The sequence below is a fragment of the Callithrix jacchus genome, chromosome 10 (genome assembly GCF_049354715.1).
Source record: "Callithrix jacchus isolate 240 chromosome 10, calJac240_pri, whole genome shotgun sequence".
Lineage (NCBI taxonomy): Eukaryota > Metazoa > Chordata > Mammalia > Primates > Cebidae > Callithrix > Callithrix jacchus.
Window position 1 is genome coordinate 123,792,522 of NC_133511.1, and position 26,967 is coordinate 123,819,488.

General features: G+C 50.7%; 1 protein-coding gene across 6 annotated transcripts in view; it reads right to left on the reverse strand.

Moving 5' to 3' along the window:
• Positions 1 to 16,669, reverse strand: part of SPTBN2 (spectrin beta, non-erythrocytic 2) — a 43,926-nt gene extending 27,257 nt beyond the window's left edge. For 2 of the 6 annotated variants that reach the window (XM_009008535.5, XM_078341475.1), the window contains exons 1-7: positions 16,151 to 16,669; positions 9,047 to 9,225; positions 3,138 to 3,289; positions 2,541 to 2,714; positions 1,705 to 1,796; positions 1,482 to 1,562; positions 1,024 to 1,139 (exon numbers count right to left, since the gene is read on the reverse strand). In XM_009008535.5, coding sequence (XP_009006783.3) covers positions 1,024 to 1,139; positions 1,482 to 1,562; positions 1,705 to 1,796; positions 2,541 to 2,714; positions 3,138 to 3,289; positions 9,047 to 9,203 — 772 coding nt within the window. In that variant the 5' untranslated portion in view covers positions 9,204 to 9,225; positions 16,151 to 16,669. Of the gene's footprint in view, positions 1 to 1,023; positions 1,140 to 1,481; positions 1,563 to 1,704; positions 1,797 to 2,540; positions 2,715 to 3,137; positions 3,290 to 5,532; positions 5,938 to 9,046; positions 9,226 to 9,312; positions 9,404 to 15,578; positions 15,768 to 16,150 lie in introns of those variants that run through there. The other 4 variants (XM_009008534.5, XM_078341474.1, XM_078341473.1 and 1 more) reach the window with 3 other exon arrangements.
• Positions 16,670 to 26,967: the final 10,298 nt, after the last annotated feature.

The window sequence follows — 26,967 nt, forward strand, 5'->3', positions numbered from 1 at the left end:
TGGACACCCGATCAGCATAGCCCACTGCAGCCTAGAACTCCTGGGCTCAAGCGATCTTCTCCCATCAGCCTCCCTAGCAGCTAGGACTATAAGCAGGTGCCACCATGTGACCAGCAACATGTAGCTTAATTTAGAATCCTAGAAGTTTAGAAGGGCCCTTAGAGACCAATTCTCTCTTTCAAGAGATGAGGGACCGGGTGTGGTGGCTCATGCCTGTAATCCCAGCACTTTGGGAGGACGAGGTGGGTGGATCACGAGGTCAGGAGATTGAGACCATCCTGGCTAACATGGTGAAACCTCGTCTCTACTAAAAATACAAAAAATTAGCTGGGCATAGTGGCATGTGCCTATAGTCCCAGCTACTCGGGAGGCTGAGGCAGAAGAATTGCCTGAACCCAGGAGGCGGAGGTTGCAGTGAGCCAAGATCGTGCCATTGCACCACAAAAGTGAAATGCTGTCTCAAAAAAAAAAAAAAAGAGAGAGAGATGAGGAAACTGAGTCACAGAGAGGCTAGCCACTGGCTCCAAGCCACAGAGCTCCTCTGTGCTCTGCCTGGGATACAACCCACAGCCCAGGGCTCTTTCTGTCACTAGGCTGCCTTTCTTCCTACCTACAGCCTTTTTCCAAAACAACTGAGAAATGATTTTCATACCCTAAAATTCACCCTTTTAATGTATATAATTCAGTGGTTTTCAGTGTGGAAAAAAAATACATATATATACATATATATTTAGGAGGGCAGTAATGCGATCTCACTGTTACCCAGGCTAGTATCACACTTCTGGGCTCAAGCCTCCCATAGTGCTGGGTGTGAGCTATCACGCCTGGCTGGTTTTTAGTATATTTACAAGGTTGTGTAACCATCACCACCATCTCATTCCAGAACATTTTCTTCCGCCACCAAAGAAGCCCCTGTATCAGTTGGTGGCTACTCCATGTCTTCCCCTCCTCATCCCCTGGCAACCCCTGGTCCACCTCCTGTGTCTACCCTGCCAACTCTTTTTCACATAGCTCTGGCCCCACCTTCAGGATCCAGCAGCTTGGTAAGTCCCAGCTCCTTTTCAGCTAGATTGAATGCATTCTGCAGATTGTAATGTGCATTACACTTCTTCAGAGACTCAAAATCCAACAGGTCTGGCCTGGGTGGGGAGGAAAAACAGAAGGGATCAGAAACATATGAGATCATGACGAGGAAGGGGAAACCCACTCCAATCTTTATTCCTAAGTCACCGACCCAATTTTGTCCAGAAGTAGGCATCCCAAACCCACACTGCTGCTCGCAGCCCCTCCCTGAACCGCCTCCCCTGCTTCCCACCACAGCGCTCTGTGCAGCCCTGCACCCCCACGTTCTGGTTCTGCTCTGAGTGCTGTTCCTTCCTTCTGACTGTTGTGCAGCTCATCTCATCTCTGTCTACTCATGTGCACCCTAGGTCATCAGCCGACCCAGCACTCTGCTGCATCTGCTAACCCTGTCTTCTCACCGGTGTTTATGCACGATGGCGTTGAAGGCTAGTCCATCTCTCCAGCTGGTGGTGAAGTTGTGTACATTGACGTTGGGATACCTATAAACAGAGATCCGGATAATGGTGAGGAGGGCCGAGCCCTGGTCTGACTCCAGGATAGTCATCAGCTCATAGTTCCTGGAGCCTAGCACAGCCTGGGGGTCGCTGACCCTCCAGTACCATATGCCCGGGACATCCTTACCCTGCAGTCTTCATCTGGCACCACAGAAGCAGGGCATCCTTGGCTGACTTCTTCTCCTTGTTGTCTTCTGTCTCCACACTGATGTCTTGGATCTAGGAAGGAAGCAAGCAGGGTCCTCACTCCCTGGACCGGAATTCCTGCTGTTATCAGAGATGCTCAGATAAACATCAGGAAACCGCTCTTAAGATTGTGGTAAGGCAAGGGACCACAAAACACTGGGTGCAAGAGATCTGAGGCAGCAGATTAGGGTAGAATGCTGAAGAACGGGTGTGCCCCTGAGTGGAGGGTGCTGGTTCCTCCTGGCAGGGAACTCTGAAGGAAGAAGAGTGAACATTTTCTGAGAGCTGGCTCTCCAAAGGGAAGCCAGCAGAGCCTGGGACGGAAAGGGGTGATCGGGAACGCTGTGACGGCATGAGGATGCTGGGCATGGGGAGGAGGAGGGTGACCGTTCCACTGGGGGAGGCCAGCAGAGTTTATGGAAGGGGATTGGGGCTGGTGACCAGACCCTCTAAAGTTCCCAAACCCCCTGTGGTGAATGACCAGTTTGTAAAACTTCTAGTCCCTTGTGGACCAACCTGTAGTCCTATTGTCTATGACCAATACACAGACCAGCCCAAGGGAACTTGCCATAGGGTCTGACATTCACTTAGACTGGTTTCTACCCTGTTGAAGGAGGGGAGTCCAGTGATCTGTGCGTGGATAGTGCTGCAATGGCAACTGCTACACGAGGCTCTAGATCCTCCGTCTTTGTGTTTGTTGTGTCATGGGCCAGCAGTAGCAGTTTGCGGTGCAACACTGGTGCAGGAACCTCATTGTGTGACAGTGTGCCGGGGTACCTGGAATCGAAGGATGATGGTCCAGACCAGCCCCAGAGTCAGTCGGTGGTTTCCATCCACGATGTCATGGGAGCCCATGTTTTCCAAGTGCACTTTTTGCTCCTTGAGGAACTGAAGTGCCTTGTCCACGTTCTCCAGGCAGTGGATCCGCATGCGGCCCTTTGTGGGCTTTGGCTGTGCAGGGACGGGGACACGATGGCATGGGACTGTGGTTTTCTGCCTCTTTCCCCAGCCTTCCCAGGGCCTGGGTTTGCACGCCTTCCCCATGACCTCCCTCAGGAACACGGGCACAGCCCAGGGCTGGAACCAAAGCTGAGGTTACAGATAAGGCTTGGGCAGATTAAGATTCCCAAGGGAATTAATTGCACCCAGAGTAGGTGGGAGAAGAAATGTTTTCAATGGGGCCACTGTTCCTGTCTCCACGAAGCAATGCCCCTACATAATCCAAGTGGCAAAACCTCTTGAAATGATCCCATCCTCTGGGCAGAGGGAGCCACTGCTTCCCGCCCTGTGCTGCCACTCTGACGGCTGTTCCTCCAGCTGCTTCCCTTGGCCACTTTTCTGAGGCCCCCTCTTCCCTTCCTGACCATGGCTCACCAGTGTCTCTCCCGAGAGCACCTCGAGGAGTCTCAGCAGGTTGCGCCCATCCCGGAGGTCACTGTACAGGTCCCCCACCCGGCACGTGACCCGAGCCAGGTGCGAGTTCACCCACTTGGTGAAGGTTTTCTTCTGCACGGCTTCTCGCTCATCTGTGGTGGCAACATTGGGTTATTTCTGTCCTTCGAGTTCAGCATGCCTGCTTCTAAACACCAGTTGGCAGGGGTGGGGTATGGAGGAGGCTGAGAGATGGGAAGTGAGGTCCTCTAAGGAGGAGGAAGGGAAGGAAGGTGACCGGGAGGAAAACCTGTAACTTTGAATGAGCTCATAAGCAAGGTAGAGAAGAAAGATGAAAGACAGAAAATAGGCTTTGGGAAGAAAGGATGAAGACATCGGAAGCCATGGGACATGCAGGGAGGGGCTGGGACGTGCATGAGCCGTGTAAGTGGTGGAACGCTGGTCATCCATCAGAGCCTCAGTGTCCTCATCTGTAAAATGGGAACGTTACTTTCTACTTCAATAGGTCATTGTGTTGATTGAATGAGATAAGACACATAAAACACCTAGTTGGTGCCCAGCACAAAATGGCTCCTTGGTGAATGGCTGTTATAAAGCAGTGTGATCTGACCTAGGAGAGCAAGAGCCGCCTGGGGCTGGTGGGAGGTATGGCTGTTCTCTTTTGGTTGCGGACAAAGGAGTGGGTGTGGGCTAAAATTATAGCAGCAGCTCTTCCAAGTGGTCATTAGGACTTGGCGGTATAGAGGCTGCAGGCCTCCTGAGTCAGCTTACTGTCCTTGGATAACTTAGAGAAAAGGCAGGCCCCTCTGCTTTGGGGGCTGGGGATGGCACATTCAGCTGGCTGCAAGGGGATCCAGTTCCAGGATGTAAATACCCCATTGCTCAGAAGAACAGAATCTTGAGAGTTGGGAATTGGGAAAACAGTGAGCCCAGGAAATATGGGGGGGAAGGCCAGGCAGAGTTAGGCATCAATCTCCAAAAAAATTAGGCAATGCTGCCGGGTGCAGTGGCTCACGCCTGTAATCCCAGCACTTTGGGAGGCTGAGGCAGGCAGATCACCTGAGGTTAGGAGTTTGAGACCAGCCTGACTGATATGGTGAAACCCTGTCTTAAAAAAAAAAAAAAAAAAAAAATTAGGCAATGCCCTGCTGCCCAGTCCACGGGTGGCAGGGGGAGCTACTGAAGAGGGGAAGTAAATACTAGAAAAACAAAAATTAAGAATATTCTAAGTGACAAAGTGAAGGCATCAGAAGCTGCTCTGGTGATGAGAATTTCTGCCACTTCCCCACAAAGAGCCCTGTGCAAGGACCCAACCCAAGTGGCTGGGGTCTGAAGAGTCACTTTTGCTCCTGTCTCAGCATCAGCGTCTCAGAAACCAGAAAGACTCATCCCTTAATCTCACATTCCTAAGCACCTCACCCATAAGACACAGCAACACACCCATGTCACTCCCTGTCTCTTACCTCCAGCCACTGTACTGGCACCAGACCTGGGGTCCTAACAACGACATGGGACAGCCCCATGCTCCCCAGCAGCCGTGAAACCAAGGGAGCCTTGGTGCTTTCTGGCAGGTCTGAGCCGGGGGGAGCCTAGAACACAGGCCATTGCTAGATCCGGGGCTGCCCTGCGACTGGGCACCCTGAGGTGAGGCTGTTTTGGCACCGGGCAGAAGACACAATAGTGGTGGCAGCTAGATGGACAATAGGCAAAGCCAAGCACCAGAAACAGTGTCACATCACGAGACGTCCACAGCATCCCTAGATCCTTACACACACACACAACAGAGACTCCCCGAAACACACCTAAGTGCTTGCGCCAGAGTGAACACACGCCTGCTCAGACATCGACCTGGGCCTGTTTGCACAAATCCTCTCTCCTTCGAGACACTCCTCTCTGCTTCCAGACACACTGTCTCCTTGCACACATTCAGATGCCTGCTCAGAAGTGCAGAAAACACCATCTCCAGGTCCCTGGGCCTGGCTCACCCCTCCTCCCCTAACTACCCTGGCGGGTGCTCTACTGGCAGATCCAGATCCACCTCAGAGGCACTGCTGGGGCCTCCCCAGTGCTGGCGCCCCCGCGCCCCCTATGGCTGGTTGCCTTTGCTCCACGCAGCACCTCGAGGCCCGGCAGTCACACCCACCCACGCCATCACACATGGCCCCTGCCAGTGGGTCCAAGCCTTTCCCCATCTGTTGACATCTGCGTATTTTCCGGCCTCTTGTAATTATTCCCTCTAAGCTGTATCACATTGTCTCCCAACACAAACATTGGCGTCACACCGTGTCCCGTGCAGGGTCCTCAGCTCCAGCCCTCTCTCACACCCAGATCCCTCTCACCCAGGTTCAGCTGCCCCCACAGGGGCATCGGGCCTCACCTTGCAGCTGTTTGAAACGTCCTTCCAGCACACTGGCATACTGAGCAGGGTTGATGAAAGCAGCTGGTGAGAGCAGGAGGCCCCCAGGATTCTGGGCCCCTTCCACAGCCTCATAATAAAATTCGCCGGCCCCGTGCAGGCCGTTCCCATGCACCCTGCTCACTCCGTTCCCATTCATGCTGCCAGCTGCTGGCTACAGAGCGCAGGGCCCAGAGTCCATGCTCCCTGCCGACAGGGGGCCAGTTTCTGTTCCCCAGTGGGACCTCAGGCTGGAGTCCAGGGTCAGAATTTGGGAATGGTGGGAATTTCAAGGAGTGGCAAAAAGAGTTACGGGATGTTTCAAGCTCCTGAGACAGTGAGTAGGGCACACCTGGCTGTGGCGAGGAGACGGAGGCGGCTCCAGACAAACAGGTCGGACGGTGTTGGGGAGGGGAGGGAGGCGGAGCGTGGCCAGAGGGGGCAGGGCCAGGCCCTGCGGGGGGTGCGGGGGGGGGGGCGGGGGCGGAGTGCACTGGAGCGCCTCCAACACCCGCCCACCGAGCCTCAAGTTACTTAAGAATACACAAGACCCACGAGGGGTCCCCCAATGCAAACTCCTGTTTCCCAAAGGTTTGCAGGTATGTTGAGGGCAACCTCACTCTGGCTGACTGGGAGGTCATTCTCCAGGACCTCTGGGCTTTGAGTCCCAGCTCAGAAACAGACAAAGAGAAATCTGGAAGTGAGGAGATCCTCGAAGAGGAAAAGCCAGGCACTGTGTGAGGCATTTTCTTTCACCCTCTCGCCTGTGAAATGGGCACTGTTACCATCCTTTCCACTTGTTTATCACCACCTCCAGTGCCAGCCCCTGCCCTGCCCTCCAGCCCACCAGGGCCTTCCTCCACCAGTCCATCCTGGCTCCCAGACACCCTGCTGCTGGGCACATCTGCCAGGTGCCCTTCTACCTCACTCTGGGCTTCCGCACTTGTCATGTGCTTACGCTTGCCCTTCCCCATTTTCATTCATTCAGTGTTTGATATCTACTGGTTGGAGGCACAGTGCTAGGCAAAGCCCATACAGAGGTGCTTCTTTGAGAGCCCAGTTTAGTGGTGGAGATAAACACCCAATAAGAGCACGAGGTGGCACAGATGTGTGCACAGACCCGGTGACAGTCCTGGGTAGCACATGTTATACGCAACCAGACACGGTGACAGTCCTGGGTGGCACGTGTTATATGCAGACACAGTGACAGTCCTGGGTGGCATGTGTCCCATGTACACAGCCATGGTGACAATCCTGAGTGGCATGTGTCCCATGTACACAGGCATGGTGACAGTCCTGGGTGGCATGTGTCCCATGTACACAGGCATGGTGACAGTCCTGGGTGGCATGTGTCCCATGTACACAGTCATGGTGACAGTCGTGGGTGGCGTGTGTCCTATTACACAGGCATGGTGACAGTCCTGGGTGGCATGTGTCCCATGTACACAGGCATGGTGACAGTTCTGGGTGGCATGTGTCCCATGTACACAGGCATGGTGACAGTCGTGGGTGGCGTGTGTCCTATTACACAGGCATGGTGACAGTCCTGGGTGGCATGTGTCCCATGTACACAGGCATGGTGACAGTCGTCGGTGGCATGTGTCCTATTACACAGGCATGGTGACAGTTCTGGGTGGCATGTGTCCCATGTACACAGGCATGGTGACAGTCGTCGGTGGCGTGTGTCCTATTACACAGGCATGGTGACAGTTCTGGGTGGCATGTGTCCCATGTACACAGGCATGGTGACAGTCCTGAGTGGCATGTGTCCCATGTACACAGGCATGGTGACAGTCGTCGGTGGCGTGTGTCCTATTACACAGGCATGGTGACAGTCCTGGGTGGCATGTGTCCCATGTACACAGGCATGGTGACAGTCCTGGGTGGCATGTGTCCCATGTACACAGGCATGGTGACAGTTCTGGGTGGCATGTGTCCCATGTACACAGGCATGGTGACAGTCCTGGGTGGCATGTGTCCCATGTACACAGGCATGGTGACAGTCCTGGGTGGCATGTGTCCCATGTACACAGGCATGGTGACAATCCTGGGTGGCATGTGTCCCATGTACACAGGCATGGTGACAGTCGTCGGTGGCATGTGTCCTATTACACAGGCATGGTGACAGTTCTGGGTGGCATGTGTCCTGTGCCCAGGCATGATGACAATCCTGGGTGGCACATATTGTACACACATAGACATCATGACAGTTCTAGAGGCTATGAATCCAAAACTAGGGTGCCAGGAACACTTCCTCCAAAGACATGACATTCTCCATAACCCACACCTTCTGTCTTCTCTGATCTATAGACACACTGAAAGGAGTGTTTCACAGCTGGCCTGAAGACCCAACCGGAAGGACAGAGAGGCCCAGGAGAAAATGAGAAGGGGTCTGGGGAAGCTGTGGCTGCCACAAGGGGGTCCTCAGACTGGTGCTGAGCTGGCTCAAAAGAATCACTTGGGGAGCTTTTGAAAAATCCTGAGCTCTGGACAAGATTCTAACTCACTGTGTCTAGGGAGGGGCTTGGAAACCTGTATTTGTGAAAAACATCCCTGGGTGATCCTGTAAAACATGTGGGCAGGTTTGGGAGTCTCTCCTCTTCTAGGGGCCAACCCCACCGCCACTGGGAGCACCACGTCTCGGTGAGAATAGGTGGGGCCTCTCAGACTGGGCTTGGCTGGGCTGGGCTGGGTGGCCGGCTGGTTAATGGCAATGACAAGGGTGGGATGGAGGAGGAAGCCAGAGGGGGTGGGTGGCCTTGGGGTGTGTGTGTGTGACTCAGCCCCACGCCAGCCACTGGTGGTGTCAGGTGGCAGCCACACTCTTGTTGCCATGACAACTCCTCCCCCGGAAGACAGGGAGGCTGTCAGACGAGTTTCTGCTCAGAGCAGGGACAGCCCAGGCCCCAGGCCGAAGGGAAGGGTAGGGGCCAAGGCAGGTAGTGAGCACACCCAGGAGAAAAGGCGGCAACTTTGGAACAGCAGCCGGTGGAGGGAACCTGCTTCAGGGAACGGGCAGATGAGATAATGGGAGTAACAGGCGGCAGGTGGAAGGAACAGGTGGGTAAGGAGTGGAGGGATAATAGGCTGGGAACAGGTGTGGGAAATGACAGTGGAAATCAAGGAAGACATAACAAGGGCATGAAAGGTAAGGGAGAAGTGGGCGGAGACAGGAGTGGCAAGAGTGAGAGTGCAGAAAAATGAAGGGACATGACCCGGGAGCTGGGGCCAGAGAGGGAAGCTGTTTTAGTCAGCTCCGCCAGTCCAGGAGTCAGTGCAGTGTCTCCATGCTTGCAGGGAGGGGCTGAGGAAGGTTCTGAATGGCAGGAAGGCTGTTCTTGAGGCTGGATTTGGGGACCAGGGACTTGATAGGGTGCTCTGGGTCTCCCACTTAGAAGGAAAAGTTAGTCTTCCTATAAAGTTAAAGAGCTCTTAATAATAAGCTGACAAAGCCTCCTCTAGCATCCCCAATGCCCCAGCTGTCCCCTAACCTCACCTGCCAGGGCCTTAATGCGTGACCTCTCAAAGAGGCGGGCCGAGCTGCTGTCATTGTCCCAGTCTGAGTCAGGAAGGTCCCAGCGGTTGTTGATGTCACTGTACTGGCCCTGGATCTCCAAGCTGTCAAAGTCTGTGGGTGACAGAGTGCTGCTCATGGTGGTGGGTGGCTTCCTGCTCCTGCAAGGAGAATGTGGCTGGTGAGGGGCGTCCAGGGACCACCAAGCCCTCCCCCCACCACCAGATCCTTCTGTTTTCCTCCCCTACCTGTGCCCTGCTCTCCTTGTGGCCAGAGGCTGTGGTTGATTGCCTGGTGGAAATCAGCCCCCAGGGGGAGAGGGGAAGCCACTAGAGAAGCCTGGGGACAGGAATGCATCAGAGGCACAGAAAGTGAAGCAGGAAGGAAGCTCAGAGCAATGCAGTGGGCAGGAAAGGATCCAAGGGCCTCAGGCCAGAGAGGGAGAGGTTGGGGGGTGCTGAAAGGGGTGATGGGCTTTAGTGCTTCAGACAGCAGTGTGCAGCCCCGGGTAACGAAGGCAGTGCATATGAGGCCCCTTGGGCAATAATGACCAAAAAGTGGCATTCTTTCCTTCTACAAACTGTCCCGAGCCCCTGATCAGCCCAAGATGGCCTCCTATACTGTGTAGGCAATTTGAGCCGAAAAGACCCAGATTCTGCTCTTGAGCTAAGAGAAAGCTGTGATACACCAGTAAGACTGATGCACTGTTTGGCTAGTATGGATATGCCAGGAAGATTGACGCGCTGTTTGCCAAGTGCCCAGGAGTTCAGAGGAGGACATAGTACGGTTCTCTCCCCTTTGTTTCCTTTGGTTTGCCGGAGAGAATGTTAGTACATACTCAATAAATGTCGGCAGTGACATGTCCCTGCCATTGACATGCATCATCCCACCATAACTTCCTATAGGGTGAGAGCCCACTGTCATCTCCGTTTTACAAATGAGGAAGTGGCACAAAAGACATTAAGCTGGCCAGGTGCAGTGGCTCACGCCTGTAATCCCAGCACTTTGGGAGGCTGGGACAGGAGAATCGCTTGAACCCGGAAGGCAGAGGATGCAGTGAGCTAAGATTGTGCCACTCCACTCCAGCTTGAGTGAGACAGAGTGAGACTCCACCTCGGAAAAAAAAAAGGACATTAAGTTACTGAGGTCACACAACTGGAAGGAACAGTGCTGGGTTTTAAAAAGTTCTTTTGACTCTGGGAGACATGTTCTTAATCGCAGCCTCTTGGACAGAGAACATACATAGTTTGCTCAACCATCCTGGAGGCCTTTAGTGCTCCACAGAAGGATGAGCAGCCATGGCTCCCGTCTAGGGCCCAGGCTGGGGAAATGTGGACCATGCAGGCTCACCAGCACCAGCACTACTTCCAGCTCTAACTTACGCAAACACACTGTCCTCAAAACTAACAAATGAGGTTCAGAATAGCTGCTGTGGATTAAAAAAAAAAAACACCAAAACCCTCTACTGTCCAAAGTTCTTGTGTAATTCAGCATTCAGCAGCCATTCAAGAGAGAGAGGAGGGGACTGGGTCTGTAACTTTAACAAAACCCCCAATTCTGCATTTCTTCCCAGCCCTACTTCCTAGAACCAGGGCTGTGGTCTTGGCAGTCTCTGGTTCTGGAAAGGAAGGAGGTATGAAGAAGAGACAAGTGATGGGTTGGTTGGTGAGACTTGGGTAAGTGGTGAGACCCATGGGCACACAGAGGCAGAACTTGGCTTCCATCATTAACTGATTCCATGAAGCTGAACCTGACCTGCTTGAAGGCCAGTGTTATGTGCCCCTCCCCTTTCTCCTAAAGAGAGAATGTGTGCAAGGATTTTTCTTGGGAGGAGCATTAATGAGCTGCAAGGGAGCTAAGGTCTAAGGTTTGTAGATTTGACTTTTAATTCCCTGTAGAAGGAAAGGGAGCTTAATTTCTAGTAACCCTGGGACTCTTCTCATTCAAAATCCACCATTTCTCCCCACAGATTCTCTGGATTTGTTCTGTAAATTCAAAATCCACCATTTCTCCCCACAGATTCTCTGGATTTGTTCTGTAAATATTTATATAAAAATACATTCTAGGGCAGAGTTGAATCACCCTGAGCAAAGAGTGCTTCGGGCAAGGCATGACCTGAACTAGAGTCATCTAATACTCTCAAGCTGCTAGATGGGAGAGTAGTCCACACCTCAGGACCAAGTCGGATTCCATTTCCTCAGATTAGTGCTTCCTAACTGGCAGCCACACTTACACTCAGCTCTGGGGTGGACATCTCCAGCACTCAAACTCTTCCCGCACAGACCTGCCCACAAAAACGCCTACGCCCAAGTCCCGCCCTGCTCCCACTTCGATGTCCATGACCCCTTTTTCTTTTACCAGGAGTCACAAACTTTCCAAGGCTAGCCCTCAGGAGTGTTCTGCTGGGCCAATAAGCTATTTTTAAATGACTGACTTTTTGGCCGGGTGCAGAGGCTCACATCCGTAATCCCAGTACTTTGGAAGGTCAAGGCAGGTGGATCACCTGAGGTCAAGAGTTCGAGAACAGCCTGACCAATAAGGCAAGACGCTGTTTCTATTAAAAATACAAAAAAATCAGCTGGGCATGGTAGCAGGTTCTTGTTGTCCCAGTTACTCAAGAGGCTGAGACAGGCAAATTGCTTGAACCTGGGAGAAGGAGGTTGCAGTGAGCCGAGATTGCGCCACTACACTCCAGCCCAGGCCACAGAGTGAAACTTGCCTCAAAAAAAAAGAGACTGATTTTGGATTCCTTATGTGGGTCTGCACTATCTCTCTACAGGCCCAGCCACTTCACTTATCTGTTACCTCCCTGGCCCCAAATGCTGAGGTTTGCACACCCTGCCACCTATCTTTGCCGCCTATTTCACAAAGAGCAGAAACTCAAAGAAGCTAACCATCTGACCCTGTCTCCAAACTACAGTATCTCTGAGGCCCCTGTAAGCTGCACAGGACCTAAACATGACTGCTTTGGCTTATTTTTGGGGATCCAACTTGGTCCTCCCAAGGGAAGGGGGAGACAACCCTGGCCTTCAAGCAGATCAGGTTCAGCTTCACGGAACCAGTGAATGATGAAGCCAGGTTCTGCCTTCCTGTGCCCATGGGCACGCACCTCCCTACCAACCCAAGCTTCACCACCCATCACTTCTCTCTTCTCCATACCTCCTTCCTTTCCACAACCAGAAACTGCTAAGACCACAGCCCTGGTCCTAGGAAGTAGGGCTCAGGAGAAATGCAGAATTGGGGGTTTTGTTAAAGTTACAAAGGGGTGTAACTGGGGGCCAGACCCTCCAGGGAAGTCCAACCATTAGAATGTCCCTGTGGATTCCTACCACTACCCGGAGAAAGTATGGAGCTAGAACCTCCCCTTCCCCCAAATAAAAACTCAGCCACTTAAATGCTCTTCTCCCCAAACTGAGTTTGAAGCATACATGCAGTGTGTCCTGAGTTTCCAGAGTGCTGTGATAAGTGTAAGGAACCAAGCTGGCACTGGTGTCCTTAGATCACAGACCCCCACAGGGCCACCATGTTAAGACTCCAGGGGGGTTGTTCCCACAGCCTTCCATGTGAATTGGGCTCTCTGGCATTGTTCAGCATGTGGCTCTGAGGCTCTGCTATCTCTGTGTCTCTAGGTCTTGGTTTCTGAGCATTCTGGCTCTGCAGCTCCCTGGCCTTTTGGACAACATGCTGTGTTCTCAGCTTGTGTCCCCTGCAGCCATCTCTAGATTCCCACTGATTTCTATTTGTGTGTCTCCTGCTCAGATCCAGTGCTGGTTTCTCGCCACTGAGTAGATCATTCCTCAACTATGACCTGGGTCTCCATGTTCACACTTCCTCAGTCTGCCAGCAGCCCCCAGCTACATGACCCCCTGCCTCTCTTGAAGCCAGAGAATCCTCAATTGTCCTCTCTTCCTCAGATTCCTGAAGTCTGGCAATAGGGCAGTGCAGTAGCTAATCCAGATTACAGTCTCATCATACCTTATTCTTAGCCATTGACCTCAAGGCCAGGCCCAAGTAGCTTACACCGTTAGTGCTAGAATAACGCCAACTCCTGCCAGCTGCAGGCTTGGGGTCCTGCTGGAATCGACGCCAGATGCTGCTGGAGGCCGACTAGGCCCACATGTGCCGATTTTCCGGGGCAGCTTTCCTCTCTTTCAGCTGACATGTTAAGCTAGAAATCCTATACCCTGGGCTAGAGGCTGCCTTGTACCCAAATTCCTCCTCTCACCACATCCTGCTCCTGATGAATTTTCTCTCTCTCTCGGAGATGATCATTCCCTCCTCTGTGCTCCCAGGGCACTTCGGCATGCAGCTAGTATGTACTTATCACATCACATTACCATTACTTGTTCACGAGTCTCTCTGCCTGCTCCATGTTTAACTCATTAAGGACAAGGGCTGTCTCACTTCTTTTGGTGTTTTTCCAGACTCAGTACAATAGATGTTCAATCCAGAGATACTGAATGACTTGACTATAATTCAGTTTTTGGGCCATCGAATTAATGTCTTTCTCAGGACTAGAGAGAAGCTCAAGGAAAGAATGAACACGGGATGGGAGAAGACCAGCTCCTCGGCTGGAGTACTTTCAGGGTTAAGTGCAACAGCACAAGACCGGGGATTCTCAAACCTTCATGAATCACAACAACCTGGAGGACTGTGAAATCTCTGGTCACTCCCCCCACCCCGTAGTTTCTGATTCAGTAGTTCTGGGGTGGTGCCTGGGAATGTGCATTTCTAACCTGTTTCCGGTCAGAAATCCACATTCTAAACACTGGAGCTACTGGTCTGGGGACCACACTTTGAGGGCCACCCTTGTCCAGAGATGAGAAGCAGCTGGAATTGGTTAGAGGAGCCATGAGGACTAAGAAAACACAAAGTTTCAGGGGTGAGTGTGACCTCGGGTTAGCTTCGAGGTCAGGCCTTACCCCATACTAAACTCAAATATCACTTCCCCTTGGGAGCTCAGGCGATGAGAGAGGAAGATGCAGATGGAGTAGGTGCCAGAGCTAATGAAAGAAACAGTGCTGATGCCCCCACCGCGCACTGCTGATGTCCGGGCCGGTGCTAAAGAAGTCAGAAGGCAGAGTTGAATAAATGACAGCGAGATGAATAATAGCTGAGAAGAAACGGGGACTTTGGCAAAGTAAAAATCTTATTTGCTTCTAAGTATAAATGGGTGGACTAGCAGAGAGATAAAAGGAAAAAAGAAGTCACAAATCAGCTCAGGGGTCCCAGGAAGGCCAGAGAAAGCGGCCCAGGGCAGAGAACCGGAGAAGACAGGAAGAGCAAAACCCCCACGCACCTCCCAGACTGTGTTCCTGATCAGTTCTGTCGGAGGAATTTAGGAACTGGGCTGAAGAGGGGGCTGAATTTTTATTTTCTCCTTCAGAATCCTCCGGTTATGGCAGATTCGTTCAAATATTCAAATTCTTCACTCCCTTGCTACCTCCCTTCCCCAAGCCTGGGGTCACATGTTTCTCTAAGGGAAGAATCCAAACTCCATCCTTCGCCCTTCTGAATATGCCAAGAGTTTGCCCCACACCTCAAGCTAAAACGCAGATTTAGCTTTAGCTTTAAAACTCACTCTGCCCTCTTCACCTTCAAGGAAAACTGGTTTGTGGCTACCTCTGCCCATGCCTGAAACCTCCCGGCTCTCCAGTGTTGGAACTGTGGCTGCTCCGAGAGGGGGAGGGCAGACGAGAAACAATCCTCGCAGACGACGGGTAGCAGGTTGAGACCGGGGCAAGCCTGCAGCTCACACAAGCATGCAATGTCCTCGGGTCAATGGGGTAAAGTTCCCAGCCGAGTGGAAGGTAAATCACGACTGTGGCGCCTGAGCTGGAACACCCCCGCGGGCAGGCCTTGCCCGGTAGTTCCTTGCGGGGCGGACTGCACAGCCCCGTCAGTGTCCCAGCCACAGAAACGCCGCACGCGGCCGCTCCCCCGCCGCCCGAAGCGTCTGCGTTCTCCCCGGGCCAGTTCCGGCCACCACACGCAACCGCGTGCCCCTCTCCCACACACTGTGGGGGAACAGAAGGGAGAGCGTGGAGCCAGCTGCCAAAGAGGCGAGGAGGAGCCCACGCGGCTCCCGGAAGGAGGGAGCCGGGCGCCCGCAGTCGCCGGGCAGAGGTGGCCGAGCGCGCCCCCAGCACCTGGCCCGGCGCCTGCCCGTCCGCCTCCCAGCCCAGGCGACGCGAGCGGCCAGTGCTGTCAGACCCCCTCCCAGCCTGGCCGCGAACGCGTCCGTCAGCCCCAACTGTTCCAGACTCTTCTCCCCGCTACAGAGACGCCCGAGTCCCCCGGCCTCGGCCCCCACCGCCCTCACCCCGGTACCTGTGCCTGGCTGGCACGGGACCCTCTCCGTCCCGTCCCCGCCTGCTCCCGCCCCGGCTCACCCCGGCCGCCGGGACCCGACCCCGACCCCGACCCCGACCCCGACCCCGCCGCCAGCACGCGGCCGCACAAAGCGCGCCGCCCCGCGGGCCAGGACAAAGCGGGCGGGGGCGCCGGCACCTACCTCGGCGCGGAGCGGGGGCGCGGCGGGCGGGGACGCACGGGTGGTTGCCGCGCCCGCAGCCCGGCCGCGAGGGGCGTTTGCTGGCAGCGGCCGGGCGCACGGCGGATGGCGGGCGGGCGCTGTCACCGGGCGCGGGCGGCGCGGGGGGCGCGCGGGGCGGGCGGCGGCGGCGGCGGCGGGGCGCGTGGCGGCGGCGCGCGGGCGCGAGCGGCGGGACTGCGGCGCAGCGGAAGGAGGACAATAGCCTCCCCCTGCCGCAGGCCTGCCGGCTCCCGCGGGAGGCCCGGGACCATCTGGAGCCGGCAGCCCCGCGGGGCTCGGGGAGGGGCCGGAGTCGCCCCTTCCCCGCCCGGCGCCATGGCAACCGCGGCCCCTCGCGGTGCTCCCCGTCGCTCCCAGCCCGGGGTCGCTGACCTGCCCCGGGGCGAACGCGGCTGCAGCTCCGAGGCCGGCTACCGACCCCCAGCCACCTTCCGTGCGGGTTCCCCCAAAACCCCGCCTTCCGGTCCTTGCTGGCCCTGGGTCCCCACCACAGCTTATAGGGCTTGGTCCCCCCAGTGCGGACAACTCACCTTTGTCCCTATTCTGCTTTTCCTCCAAAATCCGTATCCCTGAGACACGCGATCCTTCCCCTAGTGATAACCGCCGACGAGGTTTCCCGAGATCCAGCCTCTATTCCCCTTTTCAAGATTTCCTCTCCGGGCACCTCCAGTCCGTCTCCCCTAAGCATTCCTCTCACCCGTCCCCTCGCTCTCGCGTCCTCCTTCAGGCAGCTGGGCCGGCTCTCCCTCCCAGAACATCTCCATGGCACAGTGGAGATTCGCTTCTGCGGATCAGATGCTCGGAACAGGCATCTCAGCGCTTCTCAGCTCCTCTCATTTATCAACCCGGAGAATTCCGGCCTAGTCACCGTCTTGAGGGGGGTGGGGGTGGGGGCGGACATTTCTAGGCCTGACACGGCTGGGTTTCTCCTTGGTTTGTTAGCGTCTGAGTAGTCTAAGGTCTAAGGTCCTTAACCAACGTGAACTGCTTGCTGCCTGCTTAGGAGAGGAAGGGATTATGCCCAAATCATGACAAACTCACAGAATGCCAGGTGGGTGCTAAAAGCGCATCATCTCATGTGACACTCCCACCCCCACTCCAGCTCTGAGAAGTAGGTGCTGTTCTTCCAGATTAGAAAACTCAGCTCAGAGATGAACCGGTGGTAACAGAGTGGGCTTTGTACAGAGCGGTCAGGTTATGTACTGCCCAGAAGATGTGGGCTTGTTTCTATCCAGGGAATGCCTGAAATGGACAAGTAAGGGCACTCAAAGAATGGGTTTTGAGTGAATTATTGGATTGAAGTTTTTATAATAGCTTTATGGGTAATTTAGGATTTTGCTCCTTTCTGAAAAGGTATGCATACTGAAACAAATATATGCAACTGAAGTACTTCCCAGATACGGTTTTGACAACCCTAACTAGTGGTGTCATCTCATCTAGCTTGCCTTGGTTTTCCTAGTCTATAAAATGGGTTGGGAGGAGGGTTGGAGAGTTGCACTGAAAGATTACTTTGAAGTTCTCTCCTAGCTCTGATATCTGTGCTTCTACCACGAAACTAGAACTTGGCCTTCTGGTGTGTACCTCACAATTAGCTGCATTTGAGGCTGTTATTATTATTTTGAGATGGAGTCTTGCTCTGTCACCCAGGCTGGACTGCAGTGGCACAGTCTCGGCTCACTGCAACCTCCACCTCCCATATTCAAGCGATTCTCCTGCCTCACCCTCCCTAGTAGCTGGGATTACAGGTGCACGCCACCATGCCTGGATAATTTTTGTATTTTTCATTCCGAGCCAAGTGGAAGGTAAATCATGACTGATTTAGACAGGGTTTTGCCATGTTAGCTAGGCTGGTCTTGAACTCCTGACCTCAGGTGATCCGCCTACCTCAGCCTCCCAAAATGCTAGGATTACAGGGATGAGCCCCCAAGCCTGGCCTGAGGCTATTTATTGTTATTATTTTTTTTCATAGCCACTCTTTCAGGCAGTGGCATTAAAGAAACAAGGGCATAAGCTGCAACTCTTTCCAGAAGTAGGAATATGTGGTTCAGGGGGAAGGAGGCACCAACCTGTGCACGACCGTCATCAGGGAGACTTGGTCGGGACATTAAAGCCGATGGGATGAGAATCAGCTGCCCTGCCAAAGAAACTGGAATCACCAAGCTGCTGCTGCTGTACTGGTTATGGGAACTGAGGGTCTCAATGACAGCCTATAATATTGTGACCCAATTAGAAGTCAAGGGTGTTAAGCATTATGATTAGCAAAATAATATCTTTTGTAGAGTTATTTCCTATTTTCAGCATTTCATAATCCTTCAAGAAACCTTGTAAGATAAACATTCTAACTCTTATCCTATTGATGAGCAGTCTGATGTTCAGACACCTCAGTGAATGTTCAAGTTCACAGAAGTAGTTCATGGTAGAAACTCCAGGTCTTCCTGGTTTATCATAGCAGAATGGTTAAAAGCATTCATTTTGGAGTCAGACTCCTTGGGTTTAAAACTCCCTGGGTTTTGCCACCCACTCACCATGTGACCTTGGGCAAGCTACTCACCTCCCTAGGATTCAGTTTCCTTACATGTAAAGTGGTATCATAATGTGGGGAACATCAGCTGAGTTATTGCAGGTAAAGAAACGGTGCCCAGCACATAGGAAGCATGTAACCAGTGTCAGCCATTATGGTTTTACTGTATTATTTCCCATACCGTTTCCCAGTTTGGAGAGGAAGCATGCTCAATAAAGAGAACAGTGAGATCGCCTGTCTCAGCTCTGTGACTGGGTTGCTTTGGAAACTTGTTATTTTGCTCTGCAGTGAACCAGTGCAGTCAATAATGAAGAAAACATCTGCTTCCTTCTTGCTTGAGTTGCAAGAACGAAGGGAATGATGTCCACTAAGTTTGCTGAACTTCAGAGAATCCACATTTGCTGCTTACATTACCAAGATTCATCGAAAGGTCTTGGTTCTGCCCACCAAACATACATACGTAGCTGAATTCTCAGCTCTTATTTCTATACCAGGGAAGAGTTGTCCCTCCTTGCACATAAGACAGATTGGATTCTTCTGGCTCCTACGCTAAATCTCATCCCCTCCTGCAGGCTCATGGCCCTTACTCCTGCTGGGCTTTCTCTCTGCTGGCTCCTTTCCATCAGCATTTAAACATGCTCAAGCATTTGCCAGCTTAAAAAATAATCAAGAAACCCTGATTTCACTCCATGCATTCCCCTTGCCCTGTATGTTCACAGTCTTCCTGAGTCATTTGCACTCATTGGCTTCACTTCCTCGCCTCTGTTCAATCAAATATTTATGCAAAAACTATACGGCTTATTATATGCTAGGCACTGTGCTGGGATCTGGGGATATAATGATAAGTAAAATGGATACAGTCTGTGTTCTCCTGAAGGAGCCACTGGTGGGATTGACAGACATTAATAAAATAACCCATCAGATATATAACCACAAAGTATAATGAGTGTTATGAAGGAAAAATTCAGGATGCTAAGAGAGAATTGAACAGTCATAACCTCGGATCACTTGAGCTGAGATCGAAATATGAGAAGCATTAACTAGACAGAGAATGGGGAATAATAATAGCTGTTGCTAACATTAATGTGGAACTGTATTTCTAATACTTTACACATATCATTTCATTTAATCCTTTATAACAACTCTGAGAGATAAGTGTTAACCCCATTTCACAGATGAGGAAATGAGGACATTGAGAGATTAAGTACCTTACTCAGGGTCATCTAACCAGGCAAGGGTAGAGCTGGGATTTTAACCCAATCTGCCCGTTGAACCCATGTTCTTAGCCATAGAGTATATGGCCTGATGTTGCAGGACACATGGTGTACATAAGAAATGGAGAAAAGAGGCTGGGCACAGTGGCTCACATCTATAATCCCAGCACTTTGGGAGGCTGAGGTGGGAGGATCACCTGAGGTCAGGAGTTCGAGACTAGCCTGGCCAATATGGTGAAACCCCATCTCTACTAAAAATACAAAAATTAGCTGGGTGTGGTGGCAGGCACCTGTAATCCCAGCCTCAGGTGGCTGAGGCAGAATTGCTTGAGCCCAGGAAGCGGAGGCTGCAGTGAGCTGAGATTGTGCACTGCACTCCAGCCTGGGTGACAAGGCGAGACTCTGTCTCAAAAAACAAACCAACCAAAAAAACAAAAGAAATGGAGAAAAGACCAGGGTGCAGGGAAAATAGAGGGGAAGAGGGAATGTGTAGAGAATTTCGACTGGGGAGATAGGCAAAGGCTAGGTCATGTAGAGCTTTTTATGTCATTTAAATAATTTGATTTTCACCTTTAGAGGCCTGGGAGCCTATTGAAAGGTTGAAATAAGGAAGTGATAGGATCCACTTTGTATTTTTGAAAGGTGACTCTAGCTGCTATTGAGAGGTGCAAAGACTGGTGTGAGAAACCAGTTAGGAAGCTACCACTGTGGGTAGGGTGAGAGGGAAGATGGTAGCTTGAACTCAGATGCTGGCAGTAGAGATAGAGTGCACAAGTAGAAAGAATTGGCCAGATGTGTTGATGGGCTAAATATAGGGTGGTGGTGAGGAAAAAGGGTTAGTCAAGGATGGGTTGTACAACTGGAACAATGGAGCTACTCTTTGCTGAGATGAAAAGTACTGTAGGAAGACCAGGTTTGGGTGGAGAGATTGTTGGTTTTGAAACCTGGGTTTGAGATATCTTTGTGTGTGTGTGTGTGTTTTTTTTTTTTTTGAGGCGGGGTTTTGCTCGTTACCCAGGCTGGAGTGCAATGACGCGATCTCGGCTCACTGCAACCTCCGCCTCCTGGGTTCAAGCAATTCTCCTGCCTCAGCCTCCTGAGTAGCTGGGATTACAGGCACGCGCCACCGTGCCCAGCTGCTAATTTTTTGTATTTTTAGTAGAGACGGGGTTTCACCATGTTGACCAGGATGGTCTTGATCTCTTGACCTCGTGATCCACCCGCCTTGGCCTCCCAAAGTGCTGGGATTACAGGTTTGAGCCACCGTGCCCGGCTTGAGATATTGTTGAACCAATCAAGTGGAGATATTGAGTAGTCAATTGTATATGGGCGTAGACTTTAAAGGGATGGTCTGGACTTAAGAAATCCATTTGGAAGACATCAGTGTAGTGATGGATGGTAATTGAAGGGGATAGATGAGCACTGATACAATTGACTTAATCCAATGCCATAGAACTTCCACTCTAAAGCTGCTTTCAACAAGGTTGTCAATAATCCTATTGCAAAATTCCGCTGTTAGTTTCCAATTGCTCTCTTCTCCTCTTGGCAGCAATTGACTCTAATTATGCCCTGCTTCTTGAAATTTTCTTCCTTTGGTATGGGGTTGCCATTCTCTTGGTTTTCCTTCAACCCCCGTGGTCCCTTCTTCTCTGTTTCTTTTGCGGGTTCCGTTTCTGCCTGTCACTTAATTTTGTTGTTGGTGGTGGTGTTTTGTCTAGGCCTTTCCTTGTTCTCTGCACTCCTCCTGGGCCATTTATCTACTGTGCAGTTAGAGCAGTCTCTTTAATACATCAATCTGACAGATTATTCCTCTTCTGAAAACCCTTCAGTGGCTCCCTCACTGCCCTTAGGACAAAGTCTAAAGTTCTTACAAAGTTTGCATGCCCTGCTTACCTCGCCAGCTTGGTCTCTTACCACTCTGCCCTTGGCATCTATGTCTTCTCCATAAGGAACCTCTTGGAGTTTTCCCAATGTTTGTGGGATTTTGATCATGTTCTTCCTTCTGGTTGGAATCACTCTTCCTCTTCCATTCACCCAATGTTTACTCATCCTTCAGGTCTCAATTTAGGTATTACTTCCTCTGGAAAGCCTTCCTTGAGCTCCAAGTCTGGGACAGAGCAATCTGAGAGCACTCCATACTGGACCACCACTGCCCATTGGTTGTGTTCCCTCTTACGGCATGAGCACCATGAGTGAAGAGAACACAAATTATCTCACAGTTGTATCCCCCGCAGAGCAGACACATGGATATTTGTGCAGTAAAACTAAGGAACAGAAGAAAAGACCTTGAGAGAGAAGATGACTTATTGTAAGTGGATAAAATGAAACGTTTTCCTATCGAATGATGTGTTTCCCATTTCTTTTATCCCTAATCTATCTCCATGACTGAAGCAGCAGCAGCAATGGCAACAGCAAGTGCTTTGCAGATGCACTGCCCTCTACACAGGGATGATACAGAGTGATCAAACTTAACTTCTTCGCTTTGGAACCCTTAACTAGAGCTTCTAAAATTTATAGCAGAGAGCTGGGTGCAGTGGCTCATGCCTGCACTTAGGGAGGCTGCAGGTGTGGATCAACTGAGGTCAGGAGTTGGCCAACATGGTGAAAACCTGTCTCTACTAAAAATACAAAAATTAGCCAGGCACAGTGGTGCATGCCTTTAGTCCCAGCAACTCGGGAGGCCAAGGTAGGAGAATCGCTTTAACCTGGGAGGCAGAGGTTGCAGTGAGCTGAGATCTTGCCACTGCACTCTAGCCTGGGTGACAGAGCAAGACTCTGTCTCAAAAAAAAAGAAAAGAAAGAAAGAAAAAGAAAAAAAGAACATCAGCATAAGAGGGCTGGGAGGAGAATCCTGAGACTGAGTTTAAAACTTACAATGATTAATACCTGGGCATGGTGTCTCATGCCTGTAGCCCTAGCACTTTGGGAGGCTGAGGCAGGAGGATTGCTTAAGCCCAGGAGTTCAAGACCAGCTTGGGCAATAAGAGTGAGATGGGTCTCTACAAAGAATTGAAAAATTATCTGGGCATGGTGGTGCATGCCTGTGGTCCCAGCCACTTGGGTGGTAGAGGTGGGAGAATTGCTTGAGCCTGGGAGGTCAAGGTTGCAGTGAGCCATGACCATGCCATGCACTCCAGTCCGAGCAAGAGAGTGAGACCCTGTCTCAAAAACACAAACAAAAACCTTGCAATGATTACATTTCTTTTTAAATCATCCACTCCAAAGTGTCAGATTGAGTTATCTTGATTGTCGAGGTTAATTCTTTTTTAGCTGTCAGTAGAAATGAGAGCTGACGAACTAAGTTGACAAGTAAAGAAAATAACATTCCTCACCTGAGTCTATGTCTTGGAATTGTAAACAAGCATGCCGCACAAGTAAAGGTCAGAAAGGGGAGCTCGATCCTTTCCAAGGACTGACCTGATTTCTTGTGATTACTGGGACCGTGATGACAGCTTGGTCTTGGCCAGCTTGAGGCATGGTTTGCAAAGGATGATCAAGCATTGGAAAGCACAAGTCTGCAAATGAGCCAAGATCAAGTCTCATATCAGATGGGCAATTCTAATAGGTGGGGATAGGCAGAAGTAGGGTACAGAGGACTGAAGAGAGTCATGCCTCGAGCTCCCTTATACAGTGTAAAAAAGTGTGGGTTCTAAGAGTCCCTGGGGATGTTGTAAGCTGTGCAATGCTGAGTGCATGCTGCTGTTGACCAAAGTGGAGAAAGTAGAACCGATCTGAGAACACAGAAATATTACATCCATTTATCTTTGTCCGGTTGGGACTCAAACCAGCACTTATTTATGGACCATCCCTCTCAAACTATTTTTAACTTGCAAACCTAAATTCCATTAAAAACTGGGCCCATATGAATGACTCAGACTCATCTGGAAGCAGTCTGGGACCAACCATGATTCTCACTACCTTTGACTTTACCAGTCAATAACAAACCACTTTTTCTTCCAAGAAGCTCATGCCACTAACCCCTGGGAATATACAGACCTTTGAGAAAGTGTCTTAATTTGTTCAGCAGCAATAAGAAAAACAGGGACTGTTTAGGCAGATGTCTGACTGCAGCCATCTGCCTAAAATAAATTTTGATGGCATTTGTTTAATACTAATAACTGAGGGGAAGGCTTTGGGGTTCCTCAGTTGAATTGCACTGGAAACTGAATTGTACTAGAAAACCCAGGGCACCCAGAAAAGAATAGGTTTTGTGTACGTCTTTGAAGCTGTAGACATTTGAGGTCAGTTTTCGGTATCTCAGCCTAATTGACTTGTGCTGTGGCACACAGCTAGTAGCTAGTCATGTCAACTGTGATGGCTTCTGAAACTTCCAGGGTGTGAAGACAGCAGACCTGGTTTGAATTCTGGTCCATCTTTTTCTAATCGTGTGAACTTGGACGAGGTGTTTAACTTCCTCATCTGTAAATCGGGGATAATTTTCCAGAAAGAAATTGTGATGAGAAATCAAATAGTACATGTCAGGTGCATGACAACTGGTGCCAGATAAGGGCTCAATAAATGTTAGCTTTCTGTTATTATTTTACTTGTTTTGTATGTAGGCAAACTTTGCCTTAGGTAAAGCATAATGTACGAAAATCTAGATTTGCATAAAATGCTAATGGAGAAGATTATTTGCATTACAAAAGGATTCTTCCGTTTATGAAAGAACTGATAACAGGGTTTCTTTTAAAAAGTCAACTTCCCAATAGGTATAAAATGATTTGATCCACACAAAACTGGGCTTATATAATGTTTTAGGAACACAGCTAGCATACAAAGAACAGGATATCTATAACACAATCATTCAGGCCAGGTCTGAGCCACTGTGACAAGTTAACAATGACGAGCCTGGGTATTCCCCACTCCCCTTTATAAAGGGATTAGATGGATTCTCTATGGGTTCAACGGGCAGATCTGGGACCAATGGGTGGAAGACATGGGGCAGAGAAGGGGAGTAGGTTTTAGCTTGATATAATGAAAAGCTCCCTACAAACCCACTGCTGCCCAAAGCTGGAATGGGTTACCTCTACGGTGGCAAATTTCCCAACATGAGATATTCAAGTGAAAGCTAGATGTCGACTTGTTATGACTGTTAGAATGATTACTGCATGAAATAGGGAGGTGAAGTAGGTCAGTGTTTCCCAACCCGAAACACACTAAATACACAGTGCAAACTGGATCAACTCTCCACCTTGGATACCAGAGAGAGGTTAAGGAAGGAGGTAGAGAGAGGCTATTCAAAAGAAGAGATGGGGATAAAGGAATGAATTGAAAAAAATACTGCTTCTCTGGCTGGGAAATACTAGATTAAATGACCTTTAAGATTTCTTCTAATTTAGGCCAGCCATGGTGGCTCGCGCCTGTAATCCCAGCATTTTGGGAGGCGGAGGCAGGTGGATGTTGGATCACCTGAGGTCAAGAGTTTGAGACCAGCCTGGCCAGACAGGGTGAAACTCTGTCTCTACTAAAAATACAAAAATTTGCCAGGTGTGGTTGCACATGCCTGTAATCCTAGCTACTGGGGAGGCTGAAGCAGGAGAATCGTTTGAACCTGGGAGGCGGAGGTTGCGGTGAGCCGAGATTGCACCACTGCACTCTAACCTGGGCAACAAGAACAAAACTCCGTCTCAAAAAAAATTTTTTCTTCTAATTTAAATATTCTAAAACTCTCAGGTTGTTTCATAGACATGATTTTAACTATATTACTGGGAGAATTTTCCTATTTTACTATGGAAAACTACAACATAACACCTAAAAAAAGGGGTAAAGTTCTGGTGCAGTGGCTCACACCTGTAATCCCAGCACTTTGGGAGACTGAGGTGGGCAGATCACAAGATCAGGAGATCAAGACCACCCTGGCTAACGTGATGAAACCCCATCTCTACTAAAAATACAAAAAAATTAGCAGGGCGTGGTGGCATGCATCCTGTAATCCCACCTCCTTGGGAGGCTGAGGCAGGGGAGTCACTTGAATCTGGGAGGCGGAAGTTGCAGTGAGCCACGATTACATCACTGCACTCCATCCTGGGCAACAGAGTGAGACTCCATCTCAAAAACAAAACAAAACAAAAAGAAAGAGGTAAAATGGGAAAAGAATTGAGACATCCTGACCCTTTCAGACCTTTGATTGATTCCACGGTCTCTTTCCAATTGGGAAGAATAAAAGTTGGGGAAACAGAAGTCAGAAGTGGCATTAAAGCTAGAACAGATGAAAATCAAATTGACTTTATTATTATTTTGAGACAGAGTCTCCTTCTGTCACCAGGCTGGAGCACAGTGACACAAGCTCGGCTCACTGCAACCTCCACATCCCTGGTTCAAGTGATTCTCCTGCCTCAGCCTCCTGAGTAGCTGGGACTACAGGTGTGTGCCACCATGCCCAGCCAATTTTTGTATTTTTTTAGTAGAGACAGGGTTTCACCATGTTGGCCAGGATGGTCTTGATCTCTTGACCTCATGATCTACCCATCCCGGCCTCCCAAAGTGCTGGGATTCCAGGCGTGAGCCACCATGCCCGGCCTTGACTTTATTATTTTAAAATAGTAATAGTTATTATTATTTTGAGACAGAGTCTTGCTCTGTTGCCAGGCTGGAGTGTAGTGGCATGATCTCGACTCACTGCAACCTCCACCTCCTGGGTTCAAGCAATTCTCCTGCCTTAGTCTCCTATCCCTAGTAGCTGGGACTACAAGCACGAGCCACCACACCCAGCTAATTTTTGTATTTTGTAGAGATGGAGTTTCACCATGTTGGCCAGGATGGTCTCAATCTCTTGACCTTGTGATCCGCTCACCTCGGCCTCCCAAAGTGCTGAGATTCCAGGTGTGAGCCACCGCACCTGGCCATTATCATTATTTTTTGAGACAGGGTCTCACTCTGTTGCCCAGGCTAGAGTGCGGCAATGCAATCTCAGCTCACTGCAATCTCCACTTCCCAGGTTCAAGCAATCCTCCCACCTCAGCCTCATGAGAAGCTGGGACTACAGGGGCTCACCACCAGGCCTGGCTAATTTATTTTTTGTAGAGGCAGGGCTTTGTCACCTTGGCCAGGCTGGTCTTGGGCTCCTGAGGTCAAGTGATCTGCCCGCCTCGGACTCCCCAAGTGCTGGGATTACAGGTGTGAGCCAATGTGCCTGGCCTAATTTGAATTTTTTTTTTTAAGACAGAGTCTTACTATGTTGCCCAGGCTGGTTTCCAACTCTTGGGCTCAAGCAATCCTCCCACCTAGGCCTCCCCAAGTGCTAGGATTACAGGCGCGACCACTGTGTCCACCAAGTCAACTTTTAGAGATCAGTGAAAAATCAGCTCATCTAAGGTTCTAGATTACTAGCTTTAAAGACTGTACACCTGTTTTCCTGGCAAAGTGCTTCAGAGTTCTGTAATCACACAAAGACCGAACCAAGATGAACATGTGGAGTCAATGTTCTCTTTAATGGGGCTGCTGGGAGAAGAATTTTTGTCTCAATTTAGCCTACATGTCTTTCAAATACAGTTGATCATCTGGCTTTTGGATCAATAGGTTTACTTGGCCATAGGTGACCAGATTACACTGCTGTTTGTATTCACAAGGCTTCTAGGTCACAAAGAATACATCTCTTCCGGTGGACATCAGC